The 24104-nt window shown below is 32.3% G+C and overlaps 2 protein-coding genes across 7 annotated transcripts in view; one reads left to right on the plus strand and one right to left on the minus strand.

The window, feature by feature from the left end:
- Positions 1-24104, plus strand: part of LOC139092589 (protein vein-like) — a 49989-nt gene that overhangs the window by 9802 nt on the left and 16083 nt on the right. For all 5 annotated transcript variants that reach the window (XR_011544607.1, XM_070643058.1, XM_070643056.1 and 2 more), the window contains exons 3-5: positions 21116-21287; positions 21536-21684; positions 22677-22785. Coding sequence is in view for 4 of the 5 variants with exons in the window: in XM_070643058.1 (XP_070499159.1) it covers positions 21116-21287; positions 21536-21684; positions 22677-22785 (430 nt within the window). In the remaining variant the exon portion in view is untranslated. The remainder of the gene's footprint in view (positions 1-21115; positions 21288-21535; positions 21685-22676; positions 22786-24104) is intronic.
- On the minus strand, positions 14943-17190 carry LOC139092590 (32 kDa beta-galactoside-binding lectin-like). Of its 2 annotated transcripts, none has more exons than XM_070643059.1 (3): positions 17153-17190; positions 15538-16342; positions 14943-15344 (listed from the first exon to the last, which is right to left on the minus strand). In XM_070643059.1, the coding sequence occupies exons 2-3, from the start codon at positions 16206-16208 to the stop codon at positions 15041-15043; spliced, it is 975 nt and encodes a 324-aa protein (XP_070499160.1). In that variant the 5' UTR covers positions 16209-16342; positions 17153-17190; the 3' UTR covers positions 14943-15040. The 2 variants fall into 2 exon arrangements, with proteins under 2 accessions (XP_070499160.1, XP_070499161.1); XM_070643060.1 differs by having other exon boundaries at positions 14943-15329; positions 17153-17173.

The following is a 24104-nucleotide window of genomic DNA, read 5'->3' on the forward strand; positions in this document are numbered from 1 at the left end:
TTTTTATTATACATTATGGATATGGCCCATTGCAATTTGTGTCTTTTGCGGCAATATCGCAAATTAGTCATGAAGTTATAGTAACTAATGGGCTCGTCCGATTCATTACCCAAATTTAATAACCAGATCTCGTTCATAATGTTGGGGATGGACTGTTAAAAAAATCATTTTGCGACTTGTCTGTGGATATTAAAATTTATTTTTTTTATGGCTGGTTGTTGAGGATGAGTAGACGACTTTTTTTTAGTGCTTTTTAATTAGGAACTATGGTTATTGTGAGGCAGATTGGGAGGATGGCTGATGTGTTGGGTTGTTGACTTGTTGGGTGATTGGGAAGATCGTTGGGGCCGGATTGTAATTTGATGAAAGTTGAGGTTCAAATCCTACGATTTGTAGAACTACGACAGATTGCATTGATGAGCTGACTTGCTAGATTATTGACTTGTTGAGTGATTGGAGTCGATTGGCAATTTGATGGAGTTGAGATTCAAATCCTAAAGTTTTAAGAATTTTCTACAGATTATTTGGATGGACTAGACATGCTAGATTACTGTTCTGGTGCCGTGATTGGGGTCAATTAGCAATTTGCTATAATTCAAAGGTTCAAATCCCAAGATTTATAGAATTTACATTCGTGACTGCTCCAATTACACCTAAAACATGATCGTTGAACTTTTAAATTTGAAAAGACTGTTAGAATGAATTAAAAATTTGAATTTAAATTGACCGTTAAATCTTTAACATGTTTAGCAATCTCTAATTGACTCTTAAATGACTCCAAACCTCAAAATTGAATCTAAAAGTGAAATATTCAGTCGCATTACCAAAACTACAACCCAGTAACATTTCTAACTCGATCACTGAAAAGTCGTCTAACTCAATCCATCCCAAAATCTTTCTCTACACTAAATTAAGACCTCCTAAATGTCATCTAACTCGTTAAAATCTAATTAATATGTACTCCTTCAAATTATTTACAAATTAATGGGTTCCATTGCCTCAATTTTTCGTTCCACAAATTTAGCTCACACAATAAAAATCTGTGATTTCGTTTTTTGAGTCTTTTATAAATTACTGTTGGACATAAATGAAGTTTGTTGTTGCTATACAGATCAACTTGTACGTATACGGGTCCTCAAGTCAATTTTCTCCCCCGAAATGATGGAAACAAGAATTTAAAATTCATTTATTTAAATCTAAATGCAACTCCAATCACATCTCTTGTTATATGAATAAAAGAGAGATGAAAATAAAATTAAATAAAATAAAACATTCTGTCTAATGATCTTGTTGAATGCAAATCAAGGAATTGTAAGACGCATAAATAATTTTTAATTGATTTTTACCGAAAACGATTTATTTTAATTTGTCATATATATATAAATATAAAAATATGGTAATACAAGTATCAATATGGCATATGCTGTTTCGCTTAGTTTCTCTTAATTAAATTAATTTAGTCAAAGAATGAGAGTGATCGCCCTCACTGATTGCATGATTGAAGATAAAATATATAAGAGAAAAATCATGTTTGTTATAACATGGATTGATTTGAGATGGAAATGATTTGGATTAGACTCAGGGTGGTGCACGTTTTTCCTTTAAGAAATTGCTTGTCATGTGTTGAGCTGGTTATGGAGGGGACTAATTGGGTTGATGATGTGATTTTTTGGTTTATCGTGGTTAGTAGCTGAGGGAGTGATGAAATTAATGACATTTAATATCAATATCAATTAAGTTTTGTGAAGGTTTAAATTTCTAATTTCGAAATTTAAAACTCTTAATTTCAAAAGCTTAAAATTATAATTTTGAAAGTTATAAATTCTGATTTCAAAAGTTGAAAATTTTAATTTCAAAAGTTGAAAATTCTAATTTCGAAAGTTGAAAATTCTAATTTCGAAAGTTGAAAATTCTAATTTCAAAAGTTAAAACTCTAATTTCGAAAGTTTAAAATTCTAATTTCAAAAGTTGAAAACTCTTATTTAGAAAGTTAAAAATTCTAATTTCGAAAGTTAAAAATTCTAATTTCGAAAGTTAAAAATTCTAATTTCGAAAGTTGAAAATTCTAATTTCAAAAGTTAAAAATTCTAATTTCGAAAGTTCAAAATTCTAATTTCGAAAGTTGAAAATTCTAATTTCAAAAGTTGAAAATTTCAATTTCGAAAGTTGAAAATTCAAATATCGAAGATTCAAATTTCGAAAGCCAAAAACTCTAATTTGAAAATTCTTATTTTGAAAGTTAAAAATTCAAACTTTTAAGCAAATGAAACAACTTTTAAAAGTTCAAATTTGATTATTTGCTTGAATAAATTGCAAAAAAAGTCCCATAATAATCCAAGAAGCAAAAAAAAAAAAAAAGATTTCATCATCAGAACCACAAAAGGCCCAGAATTTCCCAACACAATGCCAGCTCATTCTCTGTTACGACATTAACATATTTCTCTTTTTTTTCTGTGCTGCACGTGTAAGTATTTTTACTGAAAGTCAAAAATGATTACTTATATAGGAAAATAAAACAATGATCCAAAATAAAAAAAAAAGAGTTTAACTTGCAAGTTAAGTACAAGATTATTAATACTTCTGTTTGAATTGTAAAAAGTTGTGTGAACTCTTTTGTTTCTCCAGTCACTCTTACTACTTGCTTAATAAGAAACAAAAAAATTTGAATGGAACGAACGTCCAATGTTGGAGATTTTTTCTCACACGATATCAGGAAGTTGAAAATGAATTGGTGACTGTGACATTAGACTGTTATATGACTTTTTACCTCATCACAGGCTATAGTCGTTTTATTCGGTCAAGCCGGAAGAGAAATTATTTCGCAATGCAATTTTTGGCATAAATTTCTGTCAACAAAATAAGAAGTAATCGCCTTAAGCTACTCATTAATTAAATTTCTCATTATCTTAGAGAAGTTCGAGGCACCTTGACGCATAAGGTGATGAAAAATTGTTTTTATATAAAAGAAACTTAAAGAATGAATAATAAGAATAATACGATGGTGCTCAACACCCTAAAATAATATAAAGATAGATAGTAACACATATACTTTACATGCATGCACACGAAAAATATCATCAGTCAAAAAATTACTCAATCAGAAAGTCAAGTTGAGTCTTTTTATTTTATTTCTATCAAAAAAAGTTAAGTAAGTGAAAAAAAAGATAATAATTTTAAAGATGAGAGAGATGGAAATAAATGAAAGCCGACAAATGCGCCTTAAGAACTTGAATTGGACATGAATTAATTGTTTTTTATTTTTCATATCTTAACTTACCCCGACAATTCAGGACGGAAGAAAGAAACTTATTTTTTTTTTTAAATAAAAAGTAGAAAAAAAAATTAATTTTAATTAATTAATTTTTTCGTGAAGCTTTTGCTGACTGACAAATCCTGCCTGATTCATTTCATGTTTTAAAATTTTTCATACACATGAGATATAAATGAAATATGTAGATATGTGAAGTGAAAAATGGTAATTCTTAGTATTAATTCTTAATTATTAATAGAACTCACGTATGCACGCTTTCTTAGACACGAAGTGGATACAACCTGATCAGTTCTTTTTTTATTATATTTTTTGGAATAATTTTGCTGTTCATTCGTGTTCAGGTATTGCTGGAATTAATGATTGAATTTTTAATTATGAAGTTTTATGGTCGAAAGTTTAACTTCTAAAAGTTGAAAATTTAGTTTTAATTTAAGTTAAAAGTTTCAATTTTATAAATTTAATTTAATTAAAATTAATTATTGAAATTTGAAAATTTAAATTTTGAAAATTAGGAATTTTAATTTCGAAACAAAAAGTTTTATTTTAAAATAATTTAAAGTTAAAATTTTCTTTTCATTGAAAGTTGATAATTTCAATTTTGAAAGTTATAAGTTTTATTTGCGAAATTTAAAAGTTTGATTTTCGGAAATTGAAATTTCAGTTTCGAAATTTAAAAGATTTATTTTAGAGCGGTAAAATTTTGATTTTTGATAGTTAATATATTGATTGACAATTTCTAATATGAAAGAAATTTCATGTTCGAAAGTCAAAAATTCTTATTCAAAATTTAAAATCATTAATTTCGAAAGTTAGAATTTTAAATACAAATTAATCTTTGTTTTAAAAAAATCATTTCTCAAATTTAGAAACTCTTTTTTGAGACTCAAACAATTAATTTTAAATGCTAATATTTTTGATTTCAAAAGCATAAAATATTGGATATTTTGAAATATTAATTTCGAAAGTTGAAAATTTTGAATTTTGAATTTTGAATTTAAACATTTTAAAATTTCATTTTTGAAAACTAAAGATTTTGCAACAATAATTTCAAAATTTTAAGACCTTGTAATGCTTAAGTAAAGAATTGAAATTTTCAAAACCTTATTTTTGAAAATTAAAATTTCTAATTTAACTTTGACTTCGATTGCTAAAAATCAAGCAAACTCAAAGCATGACTCACAACACATCACTTAATGATTCAAATTGTCAATTTTAGCATTCAAAATTAAAACACAATCTACAAAATAAAATAAAATTTAAAATTCCGATTTAAAAGAAATAGAAAAACAAGAAACAAGAACATTGTCATTGTGATTTGAAGACCAATAATAACAATAATAAAATTAAAGCAGTTGCCATTAAGTCTAATGCTTGAAACCTCGAAAAGAAATTATGTGTGTACACACAAAAAAGAAGCCACTAATGTAGCTAAACAACAACATAAGTTCAGCTTTTATACGCGCAGAATAATTATTTTTTTTTTCATATTTCCATCTCACTCCCTCATTCACTTTACTTTTTTTTTGTACATCTTCTTCACTACCACTCGTTGTTCATTGTTGCTGCGTGCTGTTCGCGTCACTTTTTAACAACTTGACTCAATTGTTTAAGTGACTGTAAAGATCTGAGAACTTTCCCACTATGTTGTTATTCTTCTGATGTGCAAAGAAGCGGAAAAGTTCACTTTTTAGATTCAACATTTTCTTTAAATTTTTTTTTGATAATAAAACTTGTATCATCAAACGCGCATTTTAAGATGATTTTTAAAGCTTTTTTTGGTTGGTTTTATGGTTATTTGTAATTTATTTTATGTACGAGGTGTGGATTGAATTGAAATGGTTGATCAAATTAAGATTTGAGGTTAGAATTGTTGTGTTGAAGGGGATTTGATGTATTGAATTTTGAGTTTTTAATGTTTTTGGGTATTTTAGTATTTTTGGATTCAAAATCTGAATTTAAAACAATTTTTAAAAATTCTAACCTCAAAAAAATTCTAACCTCAAAATTTTTTTCTTCGAATTATCAAACCATTCTAAGTTGTCCACCCCTTCAAAGAAGTGCATTGACTGTCCGGATCAAAAAATTCTAACCTCAAAAAAATTCTAACCTCAAAAAATTCTAATCTCAAATTTCAAATTTTTAAATCATTCTAAGTTGACAACCCCCTTTCAAAGAGGTGAATCGACTGATCAGATCAAACAATTCTAACCTAAAAAAATTCTAACCTCAAATTTTTTTTTTCATATTTTCTAAGTTGTCAACCCCCTTTACAAAGAGGTGCATTGACTGACCGGAAGAATAGACATCTTCGATTTAACAAAAAAAAAGAATGTCGTCATCATTGTCGTTACTTAATTATACGTACGTTTACCATCCAAACCATCAAAATAATATAAAAAAAGAAAATAAACTGTCATGACTTAAAAGAAGTCTCGCAAGAAGTAGTTTGACTTCATTATTCAATATACACATAGATGATGGGATCCTTATAAATGAGGGTCACGCTTATTTGATTTTTTTGTCACTACACATTTCATCGCTCATACATCGATAGATATTCTGTTCCATTCTTATTTTTTCACGTCTTTACGTGTTTCTGGTCATACATTGTGACTGTAAAATTTATAACGACAATTTGCTGAAGATAATTTTTTTAATATTATTCTTGTTCGTTCTGGATTAAAAAGAATGAGATTTAACGCAATTAAGTCCACGCGCAATGGATGAGCGATTTTTTATTCCTGCAATTTTTTATTGGGTGTTGGGGTATTCGGGGTGGGCTGATGGAACTTAAGGAATTATGGATGCTATTTGCTTCCATAGTTTGATGGTCGTTCGGATCAACTGAGATCCATGAGTGCTGTGGGCAACCTTTTATTCTGCATAGCACATTTTGCCTTAGCCTCGACCAAAACCGCATACTGCATACAGTTTATGGCAATTTCTCAAATTTTGGCAGCTCACTAGTGTGTCACGTTACTCAGGCTGCCCACCACTGTCATAGATGATCACCTGAGTCAAGCTCTATCACTGGTTCCTGCTTGTCAATCATTTGATTGTGGATACACAGGAATATTTGAGCCAAATGAGTGTTTCCGATGTAATTGCAGTAATCTAGCAAAAGAAGGTGGAGAAGAATAGAATTGCGTGTTTTTAGGACCTTGAACTTCTCCTTAAAACTACCTTAATTATCTATAATCCCCCACAGCTACCCAGAGTACCAAAAACCCTTAATTTGCACTTCCCAATCGCTTGCAATACTGAAAACTAAGCTTTAAATTGATTCACACGATCTACACCTTGATATGCAATTTAAATTAGTCCCCAAGGTGTCTACAATATCACCACCACATCATCACATGAGATTTCAATCATTCCAACCCATTGGCACACCCAGAAAATAGACAAAAAAAAATCATTTTTTTTTTCATAGAAATAGTCATGTCCCTGAATTATGTATTTGACCGCTATTAAAATAGCTTTAATGCATAACTTAGTTTCTATGTTTTTCGATTAAACTACGGGAAAGAGTGAGTGAGGAGATTAAAAAAAAAAGAATTCAACTTGACTTTAATTCATTAAACAGACGTGCAATTAAGTAATTATAATTCATCATTCGCGCGAGAAATGGAATGCCTTTTATGTGCGATTTTTTTTTTCAAACTATAGCGATCTAATCATCCAGCCTTTAACTTGCTAGCTTACTGTGCTGATTGCTTAAATATGAAAATGTAATCATGTGAAAATGAAGAGGTCTTAATGAAAGAAATGATTTTTCATGAATTTTAATCCACATTTTAATTTTATTTTTTTTTTTGCATTTAAAAGACGTTAATTTATGAATAAAATAATAAGTACAGGTTATGATGTGCAGTCATGAAATGATGCAAATTATGAAAAAGATAGGCACGAAAATTTTTTATGATTAAAAAGTCATGGAATGTGATTTTTATCGGCATGTAAAGATTCTTAATTGAAGTTTTTTTTTTTTATTTTTACTTCCTATGCGTTTTTATGGATGGAGAATAAATTAAATTGTAATTGAAATTCGAGTTATGTCTATTGCATTTATATGATCTTGAAGTTGTAAATTGATTCTTATTTGTCGGATATAAGTATTCGAGAGTTTCTATTATATACATTAGAGGGGATCGGGAAGGAATTGAAGTCTGATTCAGAAGTTGGCCAAATGTCATGTGTATACCTTCTCGTGGTATTTCCTGATATCGCAAAATGCACTGTTGGCGTCTGAGCTATATGTCGAGACGAATACGTTAAAGGATAAAGTAAAACCATCTTTTAGTGGAGGGTGGCATCACCACAATCAGACTAGGGATGATAAGGTTTAGAACCGACCATACCCGATATCAAAGCAACATGAGGTAGAACGGTAATGAAGGAATGCTAGCTAGATGCCAAAACTGAGAATTTGTATAAGATTTGTGAATCGGTCAGCAATAATGTTAGGTGGAAATCCTTATGTAGTAACTTAGGCTCCAAGTCGAAATATACCCGAAATCAACATAAGGTATAAAGGACTGGACTAACAACGACATAAAATATAGCAAAAAAACTGACAGCAGTGGATTAGTCTGTGTGGTAGCTTACTAAACTATCAATAATTCCGGTTCAATTCAGGGGCTACACCCCTGGACAGTGGGTCTAAAACATTAAAGGTCACAATTCAAAAATTTGTTAGATTTTCACAAAAAAAGCATTTTTAAAGTTCAAATCAAGATTGACAATTTTTCCAAATTAGGATTTGAACCTAAGAATTTTACAATACGTTATCATATCTATTCAATGTATGCACATGCTTAGAACACTAATGCAATTTCAACTCTTGAATCAATTTGACAATGTGTCCCTTTTTATTTTAAGAACTTACATTGAAAAAAATCAAAAAAATTAAATTAAATCCTCCCACAATAAATCAATCTGTGATTCACATTTTCAACGAACATTTCACACAAGATCTCCGCACGAGTATAAATATCCCATAATAACGTTCCACTTAATCCATATTTAAATATAATTATCAGCCACTTGAAGCTCTATGAATGAAAATCAATTCATAAATATTATTGGTACTTTATAGCTCATCATATATCCATTGTCCATTTAGAGCTTCTTTTTCCGTTTTCTTCTTCTTTATTTTTAAAATAATTCCTCTTTTTTGTTTATAATTTTCTGTGTCATCAACTGTTTATTTGAAGTGAATATATGCATTAAAAATTATTTAAACATCTCTACATCCATCCTCATACACCACAGCGTCATTAAAAAAGAAAGATAATGTTAAAATGAAAATGCAAAACAATAAACACAATTTATTACAACGACTGAAATGACAAACATTTGAGAAGGTTCGATGATATCTTCAATGACTACTTTGGGTAGTTCAGTGGTGAGCAAACTGGGATTCGCGGAAATCCTATGAACCGTACACTTACTTGCTTACTTCCGAGAATCCATTGCCGCATTTTCAGTTCATCGAAAGCTGGATCTTTCTTTAGATGAACCGTATGCCGTGCACGATTTCGATCGACCTTACCACCAAGGTGTGTCACTAAAAATAAAAGGTTGCTCACTACTGGTCTACTTCGACGAAAAAGTAAAACTGTCTATAAAGTCATGAGATGCGCAAGTGGTAAACAAATTGATTTATTGAAAATCTTCTAAAAGATCTAAGAAGGCAGAAGAAATCAAAGGAAAATAAATCGATATTGTCATATAGATTGTCAGCCATTTGCCATTCCCGAGCGACACAAAATGAAGGAAAGTCCACCGCGGAGCTTTTAAGGAACGAAAACTAAACCTCTTTGATTAACAGCAAATTGAAGGCTTCTTCGTTTGACGGACTGCATGGCTTAGTACTATTATTAGTATAGAATTTAATGGCTTAATGGCTAAGCTCCATGGTGGACTTAATGGTTACATGATCAAGCTCTATGGCGGACTTATTGGCTACATCGTTAAGCTCCATGTCGGACTTAATACCTGTATGGCTAAGCTCTATGTCGGACTTAATACTGTATGGATAAGCTCCATGGTGGACTTAGTGGCTGCATTGCTAAGGTTCATGGTGGACTTAATGGTTGCATGTCTAGGCTCTATGGCTGAGTTAATGGCTGCATGGCTAAGCTCTATGGCGGACTCAATGGCTGCATGGCTTTATGGTAGACTTGATGGTTAAGCTTCATGGTGGACTAAATAGCTGCATGGCTTAGCTCCATGATAAAGCCTTCTTCATTCTTGTCTGTGGCTGCATGGCGGACTTAATGGCTGCAGGACTTAGCTCTATTGCGGACTTAATCGCTACTTAGTTAAGCTCTAAGGCGAATTTTATGGCTGAATGGCTAAGTTCTATGGAGGAATTAAAGGCTACTTGACTAAGCTCCATGGTAGACTTAATGGCTTAGCTCCATGGTGTACTTAATGACTGCATGGCTAAGGAGCTTAGCTATGCCTTCTTCATATGTGTCGCTCGGACATCGGACATCATTAAACATATTTTGACATCTATGACATTGAATCTAATTCTTATATCCACATATGTTTATTAAAAATCAGTTTTATTATATTATTTACATGTTATCGTATAACTAAACTGTCTCTCGTTTGGCATCAATTATCAAACCCGAGTGAGTTACGTGTGTGAAAAATGTGTTTACACGAAACAAAAAAAAATAAGAAAAATTAGTCGGCGGCAACAGAGAGACATTTTCATACGATAAAAAAAAGAAGTTCACTGTTATTAGTCACTGATATAAATTTATTGTCTTTGAGATCGCCTTTTTTTTCTTCTTTTTTTTGCACATTCGGACTGATTTAAATTTTGAAAATTAAGCAAAATTACTCATGCAGTTGGACTCAATGTGATCGAGCGTATACGAATATAAAATATATATATAAAATCTCTTTTTTTAGTCGAGACGGCTTGCCAACTTTTTTGCCATCTTACTCACTCACTCACTTCGCATCACGTTGATTTGAACACTCATTTTTCGCATCATAGAAAATCTACATTTAATGTTTCATTTCGAGGTAATTTTTATATGAAAACCAAAAGGTTCTTTTTATTGTCAATTTCTCTTATTTCTCTTTTGAATTTGATAAGGATGGAAGGGTTTGTGGCTGAAGCGCATTTTGGAAAGGGCAGTCAGTTTAATATCAGTAAATTAATTACTATTTTTATAATTGAGTTGTCAAATGGGTGATTGACTAGAGCTAATTAACTAAAATTGACACTAAAGACAGGAATATAGTCAACAGTTCTTTGAGGAAGGGATCTGATTACTTGAGTGGGATCTCTTGCTTAAGGGAGCTGATTGTATTTATTTGTCGACGTTACTTACTTACTTACTTCGCTGGTCGTACAGATCATTTGTGATCCATGACCTCCCACAGGATTCGCCTGAAGCTGGCTCTAGCTTCCACTTGCTAATTTCGGATACCAAGAGCAATACTATCTCTATCGACAAGCTTGTCGACGTTACCTTCATAGGATTTAAACAAATTTAGTCTTTCGCATTTTAATCTGGTATGAGTTTGTAACTTTCCAGGTCCGTTCTATCAATATTCTATTTGTAAAGTAGTACTCGGTCCTATATTTGTCATCATACTATTTTATGTTTCTGACGTCTTTCTTAAATCCATCGTTTCCTAGAGTTCCAATTTCGTCTCAATCTCGTGTACATTAAGTAGTCATTCTTGTAAATCAAGATTTCGGAATTAGTAGGATTCGAACAAGGTCATTGATCCGTACAATTAGAGTTAATAAGTAAGGATTTGAACCTTCCACCTTTTGAGCCAATCTACTCGAAATTCGAGTTAAGTAACTTGTTGAATACTCCACAGAGGCACATAATTGCCCAAAATCCTTTTGACGAAAATGTTCCTTTAGAGTAACTTCATCCTAGCTTACGATGCTTTTTTTAAATTTTAAATTAAAATGAAAATTTGGATGAAATCAGAGTTTGCAAATCAGGTGCCTGTGAAAGGTCTTTCTTAGAAAACCTTAAGAATGTAATAAATATACAAATTATCAAGAATTTGTACTATCACAGGCACCTGTTTTGCAACTCTGTATGAAATTAAAATTAAGAAATTGCAGTCAAATCCCCAATAAATTTTCCTCATAAATCATTAATCATTTTCTCAAAAATTGTAATCAAGACAAAATGAAAGCAGAAGCGCGCAGTAAATTTCCAAGAATTGCACTTAAAAAAAATCTTTTATTTTGTTTCAAAAGAAAAGAAATTACCGCCAGTATTTGTATACTCAAAAAAGATAAAGCCAAAAAGTACAACCAAAAAAAAACCCATAGAAATGATTGGGAATTCATCCTTCATTGTCATTGCATGAAAATGACGCGTCGAGACTTTTCCCAAAAAATTATTGACGAGTTAACAGCCGAAATGAAGTGAGTGAGAAAGAGTTAAAAAAAAGGAAAAGAAAGAAACTGCAAAATGCTCCCAGACATCGGATTCCCTTTTGAGGAAAAAATAATGAATTTGTTTCGATTGTCGATCGTGAGAGATAGATCGATATGTTCAAGTTATTATCATACATACATATATATATGCATCAAGTCCAAAAAGTACCGTGGAAAAAGTATCAAAAATAAAATGAAATAAAACTGCATTGTGTAATTTTTGGTAGCGATTTTTATGCTGTCCCCAAAAAATGTTGTTGATGAATTTGGATTTTTAAAGCTTTTTTTTTAAGGCGGCATGGCGACAACGCATACAGCATGGTACATTGCATTTTATTACATGTATATATATATACGAAGAGAGTCCCGAGAGTCAAAAATCTCTCACACAGAAGACCTTCTATGCCAAATATAGTGCAACCATTTATGTATTTATCCCATTCTGTAAAACTGTTTTTAAATTTTCACGATTTGTATTTTTAAACAATCATTTCTTTTGTGCTTACGTTTTTAGTTGTCCTCAGTGCCTTTTTTTTCTTATTTACAGTCATGTCTCTCTCCTCTGACTTTTTGCAAGGAATTTACTTTTTTTTTCGTATGTTTAGTCTAGTTTTTCACAATAATATTAACATATTTTTTTTCTCCTGACTCAATGTTATGTTTCGTAGAAAAAAATCGGGGAAATGTTTACAAACTTTTCATTTTTTATTGCAACAGGCTTAGATGTAGTTTGTGCTGAATTGCGCATAGTTATGATTATATTAGGTTGAGTTTTGACATATATGTGTCAAACATTTGATTTAGTTGTTTATGATTGAATTATACTGGAGTTAAGCTGAGCTGAAATAGTTTAGAAGAGTTAAACAATGCTAAAATAAGCTGAATAGTGCTGAATATAGTTCAGTATAGTAATACAGTGCTAATTTCAGCTGAGTAGTGCTGAACTAGCTTCCGTTATTCTGAATTGAGCTGAACTAGCTTTAGTTAAACTGAATTGAGCTTAATTGATCTAAATAGTGCTGAATTGATTTTGTTTTAGCTGAATTGTACTTAATCAAGTTCATCTGAACTAAATAGCTCTATTCTTCATTTAGGAGAACTGAATAGTAGTGACTTAGGGTTTATTTTGCTTAATACTAAATTTAGTACAATATATCTAAATAGACGAAAACTACTTAACTTGATTCAGTAGAGCAGAATATTGTTCTATTATACTGAATATTAATAAATCTGGTTCAAAAGAGCTGAATATCGAGCTGAATACTACTAAATTTGGTTCAGCAGCACTGAATAGGAAATTATTCTCCTAAATTTTATTCAGCAGTATTGTACAATGTTGAATTAGCTGCAATGGAGCTGAATTGACTTTATTTAGTTTGAATTTTGCAGCATTAGGTTATAATTTGTTGTAATGTTTCTTAATAATGCTTTTAAGTGTTATTTAGCTTATTTAAATTAAGTTCAGCAGCATTTTGCACATTAGAATCAGCTGAATAGATTCTATTGAACTAAATATCTCTGAACTTTGTTTAAATAAGCTGAAAAACAAAGAATTAACTCTGAATCTGTTGAATTGGACCTTATTGAAACCAAAATACCTGAATATAGTTCTAATTAAGCTTAATATTATTCAATGTAGTTTTCATAGATCTGGATAGTACTTAACTATTGAAAACTGAGCTCGAAAGAATTAAACCTAAACTCAATTCCACTCAAAACCAAATTCCATCTTCCATGAGTCAACAAAATCAATAGAGAATCACCTGTAATAGAATTGTGTGTGTTATATATAATTTTGATTGTTTTCAACTCTTTTGATGACGGCATGTGTGTTGTGTGTCTCTTTAAAATTCAAAAAGCGATCGATTGTGTTCTTTTTGCAATTCTCCTTCTTGCCTTCTTGTGTTGAGGCCGCTTCTGTCCTCTGTTTTGTTTTGCAACAAAAATTCCCCACTATGCGAAAAATATTTAAGTTATTAAACATGCATTTATCGTTACTTTTTTGGAATTCCGTTTTCCCTTTCTTGCATTTCCAAAATATATAAGAAAATAAAATAAAATAATAAGAATTGTACAGTTAGAAAGTTTCTTGATTCCTTTTCTAGATATTCTCAGGCCCAAAAATTGTGTAAAAATTTTAGAATTCTCTCATTGTATGCAACAATTTAAAATTCATTATTCCGTGCGTGTTTACGTAGTTGAGTTCCTTTTTTTTTTTGATGGAGGAACAGGCCAGACAGTATTCGAAATTCATGCAGATGTGACAGTTATTTATAATAATAGAAAATTTATTGCGTATTAAATGCGAGTTTTTGCAGAAAAGATAAAACAAAAAAAAATCATATCGAGAATAACTTTTTATGATGCTCGTCTATATCGAAATCTGGTCCATCAAATGTGCCAAGCGTATTTCAAGAGGATTCGTGATGTAAAGAAGAAGATAAAAAAAAAGATTGTTTTTAATTTCTTTTAAAGAAAATTGCGATCACCCCGAAAAGAAATGAATAACAGAAGTAAATACGAAATGTCTTTTAAAAGCGTTGACCTATATTTTCCTAAATAAATAAATAAAATGAAAATGAACGAAACAGAAGAAAAAAAATATTAAGATGAAACCAAAGCAACGACGTAGTCGATAGTAAATAATACTTTGCGGGTGCCTACCATACGAGTCATCAAGACAGCACCGTGAAAAGTCACAGATCTACTGTCACTCATTCATTATGTGCTCATCTAGAAGTTCATAATTGTATACGTTAAGTATTGACTGTAAGTAGCTTAACAGAATTGCTTCACACAATGTGTGATGAGTGGAACTGAGTTGGGAGGGAAATGGCAAATTTCAAATATTGTTCCTGAACAGCATGAGACTGCAAATTCCATATTTCGCTGTAGAAATGGACCAATAACAGACGTCATGGTGGTGTCAGTGCACCCTTACGTTTCTTGCTGTTAACACGGTCATGAAGCAACTTCCTAGTGACCACATTGTGCTTCTGGGAAGTGTCAGTCCTGGAAGTCAATCGTTCGAAGTCCGCTTAAGTCTGCTCAACTCTAAGAAACGGAATTGAAGTTAGTTACCTCTATTTGGACTCTGAGCCGTGTGTGCTGTCAGAAATGCTTGTTGACATAATGTTTGCAATATTTAGATAATGAAGAATATAGTCCAAAAAGCGTGATTAAGACTCCAAAACCCCCTGGACATGACCCCACTTTACATCAAAATTCATCAAATTTCAATAACATTTAATTTATTAAGAGCATCTATACAGCATGTCACATTCAACATTGTTCATAATTATTGCACAATTTCAACAACTTCCTCACAAAATTTAATCCAAAAGAGCATCAGGATGGGTATAAGCCTCAAAACCCTCACAATTAGTTGTTCCAGTATTAAAATGATCCACACCTTGAACTTCCAGCTGCAATCCATTAAATGGACTCAATTTAATTCCTGCTAAAACGTCCAAGAATTGAGTGCCAAAACGGTAGTGATATGTGAAGAAAATATTCCCGTCCACAGCAACAACAAAAGCATTTTCTGTTATAGCCACACCAAGCTTAAACATTTGATCCAGTTGAAATGGAAATCCATACTTTTCCTCATCCTTTCGCCATCTAAAATCATTTTTACTAAATAATTATTTTTGTGTATATCAGTTCTTAATTTGAAAACATTAATCCATTTATGACGTCCTTGGAAAGTGTTTGTGTATGTCTTCATATGTATGTGCTATCTATCAATTATTGACAGACAATTTGTCAATAAAATGCAGAAGCATTAAGTGTGTAAGACGTCATAAATGAACTACCAGCAGCTACTTACTCCAATGAATCCGATTGTGAATTGACAATGACATTTCGTTGATTGAATCTGGCACTTAAATGAAACATTTGCCGTACAGACGATCCATGATGCAATTTCAATACGAATGTGCCATTTGGATTGCCACTTGGAATCGCACTGATAACGAATACATGTCCAACATAAAATTTTTTGGGCGTGTCAAAAGAGTGTCCAGAGTTTCGTGTTATTTCCTCTTGTAGTAATGGCCATGGCGATGGATATGCTCGTCGATGATCAACTTGAAAGATTTTCTGGACATCTCCAGTTATTGAAATTGCGTTGATTAGTTCCAATGGCAATCGATGATTGTATGTGCAAAATGGCTGGTCATTGATCGCAATGTGAAACTTTTCATCTCCAGTAAATATGCACAATCGGAAGTCCCATCCAGGAACGATTGGATTTGTTGATGCAATTGCATTTTCTACAGTCTCTCCTTCACCCCAAGCACCATCAATCAATGAATTCCTTTCAATTGTCTCACTGTGAAATTGCACCGAAATATGCAGCGGAACGTCTGTTGGATCATATTTAGTTGCTGCTAAATCCACTTCCAAAATGCTAGCGCCATCAACGGTTTTACCCGCAATCACAAAAATTTGTCCAACGTCAACCGGACCATACAAATTGCCAAGAAATGAAGTCAACATTTGATGCGTCTTTATCAATATTCCAGTCACGACTAATATTTTATTTGCTGGCTTAATGTTTTCGAATTTCAACTTTTATCAAATGAATACCTTTTGCTTATCTTATCAGCTGTTTTATGTATGAATCACCAAACCTATACATAAGAAAGTTTTGAAATTTTTTAAACGTTATGAGTGAGACTTTTGTGTTAATGTTTTGGTTGCGGGGGATAAGCTTAGTGGGAAGCTTTTGGAGAATTAGCAAGTAGAGCTTGTAATTGTTTGGATTAGGGATCAACTTAGATCAATCTAATGCTTAAATAAGAGTTATGGCTTATTCTAATTCACGATTGCTACTAAATCTGCATGCAGGGATGTATCCAGACAATTTTAGAGAGCGAGGGTGACAGTGAAAGGCCCCTAATTGCATCCATGTATTGGGGAGGAGATGTTGAACCCCAAACTCCTCTCTCCTCCCTTAATTCACCCCTGATTGCAATCCATATTAGTTTCAAACGAGTTCTTAATCAGTTTTACGTCAAAATGCACTTTAATTGACCCCTAAAGACCCCCTTCCTCCTGATTAACCCCTGATTGCATCAAAACGAGCTTTACTTGATACCCAAAGACATCCTTCCCCCTGAATTTACCCCTGATTGCATCAAAATGCATATTACTTGCAATTCATTGTGCAGACAGATTTGCATGGCTATTTACAGTCTCAAAATCAACATAATTCTGAGTTTGAAGCACAAATTTGAACGATCTAACCCAGTGGTGGGCAACCTGTGTGCCGCGACTCACAATTATGCCACCAATAAAATGTTGAAAATGTCACGAACCGTTTGTCGTGTGCTCTGTATAAGCTTGATCAGCAAAGCTTACCACCAGAATGTCTCGCAAAAAATAAAAGTTGCCCATCACTAATCTAACCTCTAAAATACACAAAAAATCCGTTAAATTACCTTAAAAATCACCCAAAATTCACCGAAAACAGCTTAAAACTCAGAACATCGATATGTCACTACCTAAATCGTGCGAAAAGAAAATGAAAAAAGTTCACGACGAATGATAAAAAAAACTCATGTGTGCAATTTTTTATTTTCCGAATATATTTTCTTGACTTTTTTTTTCACGTTAAAAATAAAAAATTCGTCCAATACAGCATACATTGTTGCTAAATATTGAGCTTCATGGTCGTTAAAAAAAGAAAAGCAATCATTCGAGTTTCCTTGATTATTTTATTTCGCATCTGATTCATCATGATCAACAACAACGAAGACATCGCATCGTACAGCAAAGTTTATTTATTTGAATATTCAGTACAGTTAAGTTATTGCATGCAAATGAGGTTCTGTGAATTAAATTCATTTTGACATTTTCGATGTATTGTCGAAGTAATAACTTGCAGTCTAATGAGAAATGAAATGGATATTTATTTTTTGAGTGAAAAGAGTCCAATAATGTTATGATCTCACGACTCATAATTTAGTTCCACCCGCACTCATTCACCAATTTGTGTACTGAATAATCCTCAGTTGTGTACACTAAATAACGATTGTCAAACTATATACACATCGACTCTTTACTACTTTTTTTTTACTATTCGGACATATTACATAAAATAAAAGAAGAAAATTCGGTCTGAGGAATAAATAGACTCATTCACAAAAAAAAAATTGAGAAAATGAGAAGTAGGATGAAAAACTATGAGCATCAGTATGAGTCACCATAAATAAGTGACTGTGTGACTTTATTTTATTTTATTTTGAAGGCGATCGTCGTGTCTGAGAGACACTAATACAATCGTCAACAATCACATGCTTTTTCATAATATTTAAATACTTTGTTGGAATATTTATGATGTATTCCTAATTTTTATTGATTCTCATAATTTTTAAAATTTAAAGGTCGAAAGTGTGCTCTCCGTAATTCTATTTCTATAACACTTTTGAAGGACTTTATGATGGGAATTTATGGATTTATGGGAAGCATGCCGATTAAGTTGAGGTTAAATGTGAATTATATTTTGAATGGAGGAGATTTTGATGTGATTTAATGTTGTTAGATTCTTATGAGGATCAGCTAAGAGACATGCTGATAAGTTATAACTAGAAAATGGCAAGTAAATGTCCACTTGATGTATAGTTCTAATGGATTCTTGTACTCTAAGTTATCAAGCAAAATTAAATTGGCCGAACTTTGGAAGTTCGAACTGCAAAAGTTCAAATTGGACAACAATAATTTCTTCTTTAAGGAATATAAAACATTTCTTTTAAGTATGTAAAGTTCGAAAACCAGCTCCCCATGGCTTAAAGTTAAAAATTTTTTCTCAGATCTGAACAAAACAAGAATTGCAAGATATAGCAAGAGTATTGGTCACTTAGGCCATGCTCTAGTCGATTTTTTTCCTTAACTACGTCATTGATGGCTTTAATAGCTTCATAAGATTGCTCTCTTGGGAAATAATTTTACAATATTGCTTTTTGAACATTTCCGACTATGCAACCCTAGTTTCTGAATTGAAAATCTACTGAATCACATGTAAATACTTAAATGTCGTTAACATTGTCCATATCTTTGTCACATCAACACTTATAATGATTTAGACACCTGCTTCTGAAAGGAATCGAACCCACGCACTCACAAACAGAATGATACAAATATCCGGTTTGCCATAAAGACTTTCCGGTCAAATTGGCAGAATTGCCTAAATATTGGTCTATACCCTGTTCAGACTCTGATCAGATAACACAAGTAGACATTACAATATCGGTATTGAAAACTTAAATCACAAGGATGTAGATACATAAAATGAAGTAACCCGATTAGCAGTAACTAAGGGTTCCCGATGCCGAGATCCAGAATAAGACTTCATGGGTAGTCTCGCTCTAGAGAATTTATAGAGACAGAGACTTCGGAAAACCCTTGCAGTAATTCTGATTTGGTGCCGGATTCGCTTAAAATTCAGTTTTAATCCGACATCATGTCAGAGTCACGCCAGCCTTCTGGCACCGGATTATGGACCATTTAACTGACTTATGCTATTTAGAGTCAACGACCGCTAATCTACACCTAGAAATCAGAATTCATGTTAAAATTTTACAATTCATAAAGAACCACCGAAGCCTTCAAAAACCCCATAATAATCTTGAATCAGCACATGCAAAAATTATTCAAAACTATTTTATTGAGGAAGTCTAAGCACAAAACATTAAGTTTCTCTTGACTACAACAAATTTATGATCATTGCGATTCTTTTCAATGAAAATTTAAATTAAAATGAATTTAAGCGACAGGCACAAAAATTCTTATTTCTGTGTCTTCCTTCTTTCAAGTCATGTAAATCACACACAAAAAAAAGATATTCAAAAAAGCTCCCACGGAGGCTTAATAAAATAATCTCAATTATGTAAAAAATTACGATTATTTTATCAACATTTTGAACCCTTTCCAACATGATTTATAATATCAAATAAACAAGCACTTCTGACTGCGCATCACGGATGATTAGTGTGAAAGAAATTTTGATACTTTTTTATAATATTTGTGTTCACAAAATGAAAAACACGAAAACATCATTAAACAAAAACATCAACAAGATAAATCCAGATAGAAATTTATAGCACACGTTTTCGCATGTGAAATACGCACATTTTGCACGATGGGCGATCATTCAACTTTTCTGTACCAAAATGAAAAGAAAAAATTACGCATAAGCACGCACAACGGAGACAGTTTCTAATAGTAGAAAAATGATCGTTTGATTAATCATACGCAAAAGATGAGAATATCATTCGAGGTGGAAAACACATGTTACATCATGTCCGTAGCATTACTTATTTTTCTGTCGCGAACGTGAAAAATAAAAAAGAAATTTAATGAGCATCGAGAGACCTCGTAAAGTGAAAACGGCGACTATCAGAAATGATTTTTTCAAACTTTTCTTAGCTCATTTTTTGAAAATTAAGCAAGTTGAAGGGAGAAGGTGGTTGTTAGGATGGAATTTGATCTGTGAGCTAATGAAAGCGCATTAAACTGCACAAAATTGAAGCAGAAAATGACTTTTTGTAATAATTAGAAAAATAACGGTCAAAATATTTTTGAAATTTAACGGTCAAAAAGTGGTTAAAAGGAAAGTTGCAGGTTTACAGCCGGAGACGATATACATGGTTTAGTCGAAAACTGCAAGCCTGCATTTACTGCAGTTTAGATACGAAAACTGCCGTTCTTGATCGAACCTTATTGAATATTGCCGTCTAAAAAACTAATAAATGCACAAAACGCAGGCTTGCAGTGTTTAGACTCCAAATTGCACAAGTCGGCTAATTGTTCCGAAATTCAACACCACTACGCCATGTTTGATTTAGAGTCAAGTCGATTTGTGGCTGGAATTTTGATCGTTTAACCAATTTGCTATTTGGGGACGAATCTTAGAAATTAACGGTCAAAATCTATTTGAAAAATAACGGTTAAAAAATATTTAAAAAGGGGTTGTACAGTTTTTTTATCATAAACCCCAATTTTTCACCCAATTCTGTACCCGAGCGGACAAAAACACATTATAACTAGTTGATGGCAGTTTAATGTCCAGTTGATGACTAATTCTAACTTTATTTTTGTCCACTCTACGTAGTTAAGCCGGCAATCAGACAGCCAAACAAAATCCACTTAAAAGTATCATTTCACTATAAAAACATGCAGTTAAAAACTCAACGCAATGACGATGAAAAATCGAAAAACGTTTTTCATTTGCGAGATGTTTATGTTTCTATTCCATTCACCTTTTTTTTCATCTCACAAAAATCATTCCTTGCCTGTGATCTTTTAATGATTTTTCATTTATTTCTCTCTCTCTCTCTCTCATGTTGATGCTGCGCACATTGTAACATGATCTAAATCATCTTTCTCTTTTCTTTTGTTTACAGGTAAAGTTGCTTCAATAGAATCAATATCACCTAATTTGACTGTTAATGAGGATAAGCGAAAAGCGAGAATTATATGTAGAGTAAATGGAGAACCATTTCCAAAAGTGACGTGGTTCTTTAACGGTCGATCGATTAATAGGAATAGAACAAAATTTGAATTCGTCCATTCGCGGTGAGTAAACCTTTAATTTTGTAATTTACAGCATTTAAGTACCAAAATCCTAGATTTAGTACTGCAGGATGAGACATTCTCTAATAATTTCCTCATACCATCACTTGATCTTGCTTAAATCACCAGGAAATTCCACATCCATCAGTCCATCCTCATTTCACGATAAAAAATCATCCACAACCACTAAAACTGTTTCACTAATGTTCGGCAATGATTGAAATGTGAATCTCTTAATTCTTTATTTCTAGGCGAAGATCTGATCTCATAATTAAAAATCTTTCTGCAGCTGATAGTGGAAAATATGAATGTAGAGCCAAAAATAAATTGACTAAAAAGCCAGTTTCCAAATTTACAACATTAATTGTTAAACATTCTTCATCAACAACCAATAGAACGGGTGAGTTATTACAATTATTTAAGTGATATTCTGTTTTCAATGGGATCGTTTAATCATGAAGTCTTCAGTTATTTAAGTGATCTGAGGTTTGGATAAAAGGGTTGAAACTCAGATGAGGTTGCCGGGAACTTGGTCGAAGGGTTTAAGTCCAGGATAATGGTTTGAAACTTAGCTGTTTGAAACTTAGAAAAGCCTGAAACTAAATTAAGGTAACCTGAGACTTATTGTGATCTGATACTGAACTAAGGTAACTTCAGAGACTAAATGTCATTCGATACTTAGTTTAGGTATCCTGAGACTCAAGATTGCTATGAAACTGAGCAAAAAGAGCCTGAAACTCAACTAAGATAGCCAAAAATTTTACTGAGGTAGCCTGAAACTTTGCTGAGTTAGTCTGAGACTTAACTAAGGTAATCTGAGACTCAAGTAAGGTATTCTAAGATTTAATTAAGGTAGCCTAAGTCTTAGTTAAGGTAGCCTGAAATTCGTAAAACGGGTTTGAGAAGCAAATAAAAGGTTTGAATCTCATAAGTGGAGTGTAAGACTTGAATAAGAGGTGTAAAGCTTGGATGATTAAATTGGGGTAATAAATGAACTAGAAAAATAATCAATCCGATAGGTATGATTTGACTATCCTTAAAAAAAGCCCGTTCAGGAATGATGCATATATATTAGCAATATTAGCGTAGTATCCGAAAGTGTTCTGCATGAACCGGTAGCCTAAGGGGGACAATGATCTAAATTTAGATTTGATTCATGAACTTGAGAGTTCGAATCTTATCCGACCCACTCTAAACTACATTTCAATACGCCTTATTAGCATCAAGATGTCCACACTCCGTCACTCCGTCACTCTCAAAGATCCGGGATCTCTCAAGAAAAATATTCAAATCAATCAAGTCCATAAAAAACGACCAAAAAACAAAATTTCCCATAAAAAAATAAATAAAACAAGTGTCTAATAAATTTATTATTTCTAAAATTAATTTCAGTGCCAAGTGAAGAAGGAGTGAAAGAATGTCCGGCAGATTTCTCAGAAGGCTACTGTTGGAACGGTGGCACATGTTTAATAATTGAAACATTAAATGAGTATTCATGCAAGTAAGTGATGATCATCAGTTTTATATTTATTTGATTTTGCTTTTCATCAACATTCGAGATGATTTTCATCTTTTAATGTGTGAAAATGATATAAATTGGCACTTCATTCAATATCGATTGTCTATAATTTATCACCCTGCTCGTCTCTCTTTTTTCATCCACCCTTGAAACGGATATTCCATTCATCTCAATCTATTAACGTGAAACGAAGTGCAAAAAAATCTTTTTTTTCGTCGAGAGAGGCAAGAAGGTAGAAAAGGAAAGAAATCGATGAGTGATGCACGAATATACATGTGAAATATTGAGAGAAGCATAAATAACATCGAGCTCGAATAAGCAAAATGATCAATTTTTCATAAACACTTGAGATGATTCTTTATTTTTAGCTAGTTGCTTTGAGCGAATAACCTGAGATGTGTCTCTCGGTTACGGTTTTCATCTAGAATGTAAATGAAAATTTTTTGACGTAAGAAGAAAATCAAGGAACTAGTTTTTCATAATTTCTATTATGAGTCATTCATAAATGATGGGAAATTTTGATATGAGATGTTTGTGACAGGCATCCAGCATGCTTTCAAATGATGCAGTAGGACCAGTATGGCACCCAAAAGCACTCTATATATCTGTTAGCGTTAGTGACTCTCATTTTGGAACCTCAAACTCTATTCGGATTATTACTGATCTAACAAGAAAATTATAATTCCGAATAACGGGAGCCCGATTGGGACTCGAACCCAGTGTCCAACGCTATCTGGTCGCATGCTCTAACTACTGAGCTATCAGGGGTTTTCCGACTATATGGCAAAGTTCCACATATAAGTTATACATTTTCTGTATCCTCCTTACTTCTGCTCTTTCAATGATATACCGATTTTTGGTGGACGCAAATGTACACAATATGGACTTAATTCTGACAAAGTTTCAGAGCAATCGGACACTTCATGCCGTGGTACTTCAGTCACACGTTGAAAGGTCATTATAGTAATCCCGTTCCAATAATTTTATATAGAAAATTTGACTAGAGTTGACTTGACTCCATATAAAATTTGAATGTCGTTCTGGTCTTATTAAATGACATTTTTTGAATGGATTCCCATTCAGCATTAGTCTTGGAGATTTTTAACTAAAGTCGCATTAATCCATGATACTAAAGATACAATTTGTATTCTGTCAACCTTATGATCAGCCTTCGATAGTAGGATGAGCATATGGCAGAATAACAAAAGATCGCGCATGTTCGATTCCCACTTAGATTAAATTGTTAAGAAACTTACTTTTTCGGTTAAATGTTCCATCTTAATTTCTTTAAATTATTCAAG

Source organism: Chironomus tepperi, unplaced genomic scaffold, assembly GCF_022539635.2.
Source record: "Chironomus tepperi strain 1889 unplaced genomic scaffold, CSIRO-AGI_Ctep_v1 contig_309, whole genome shotgun sequence".
In the NCBI taxonomy this organism is placed as follows: domain Eukaryota; kingdom Metazoa; phylum Arthropoda; class Insecta; order Diptera; family Chironomidae; genus Chironomus; species Chironomus tepperi.

What these genes read in the sequence shown, in the direction of transcription:
- LOC139092590 (XM_070643059.1), bottom strand. Translation starts at nt 16,208, where the DNA reads ATGTTGACTTCATTTCTTGGCAATTTGTATGGTCCGGTTGACGTTGGA. An exon ending in TCACAATCGGATTCATTGGA is followed by an intron (nt 15,345 to 15,537) that starts GTAAGTAGCTGC and finishes ATAATTATTTAG; the next exon opens with TAAAAATGATTTTAGATGGC.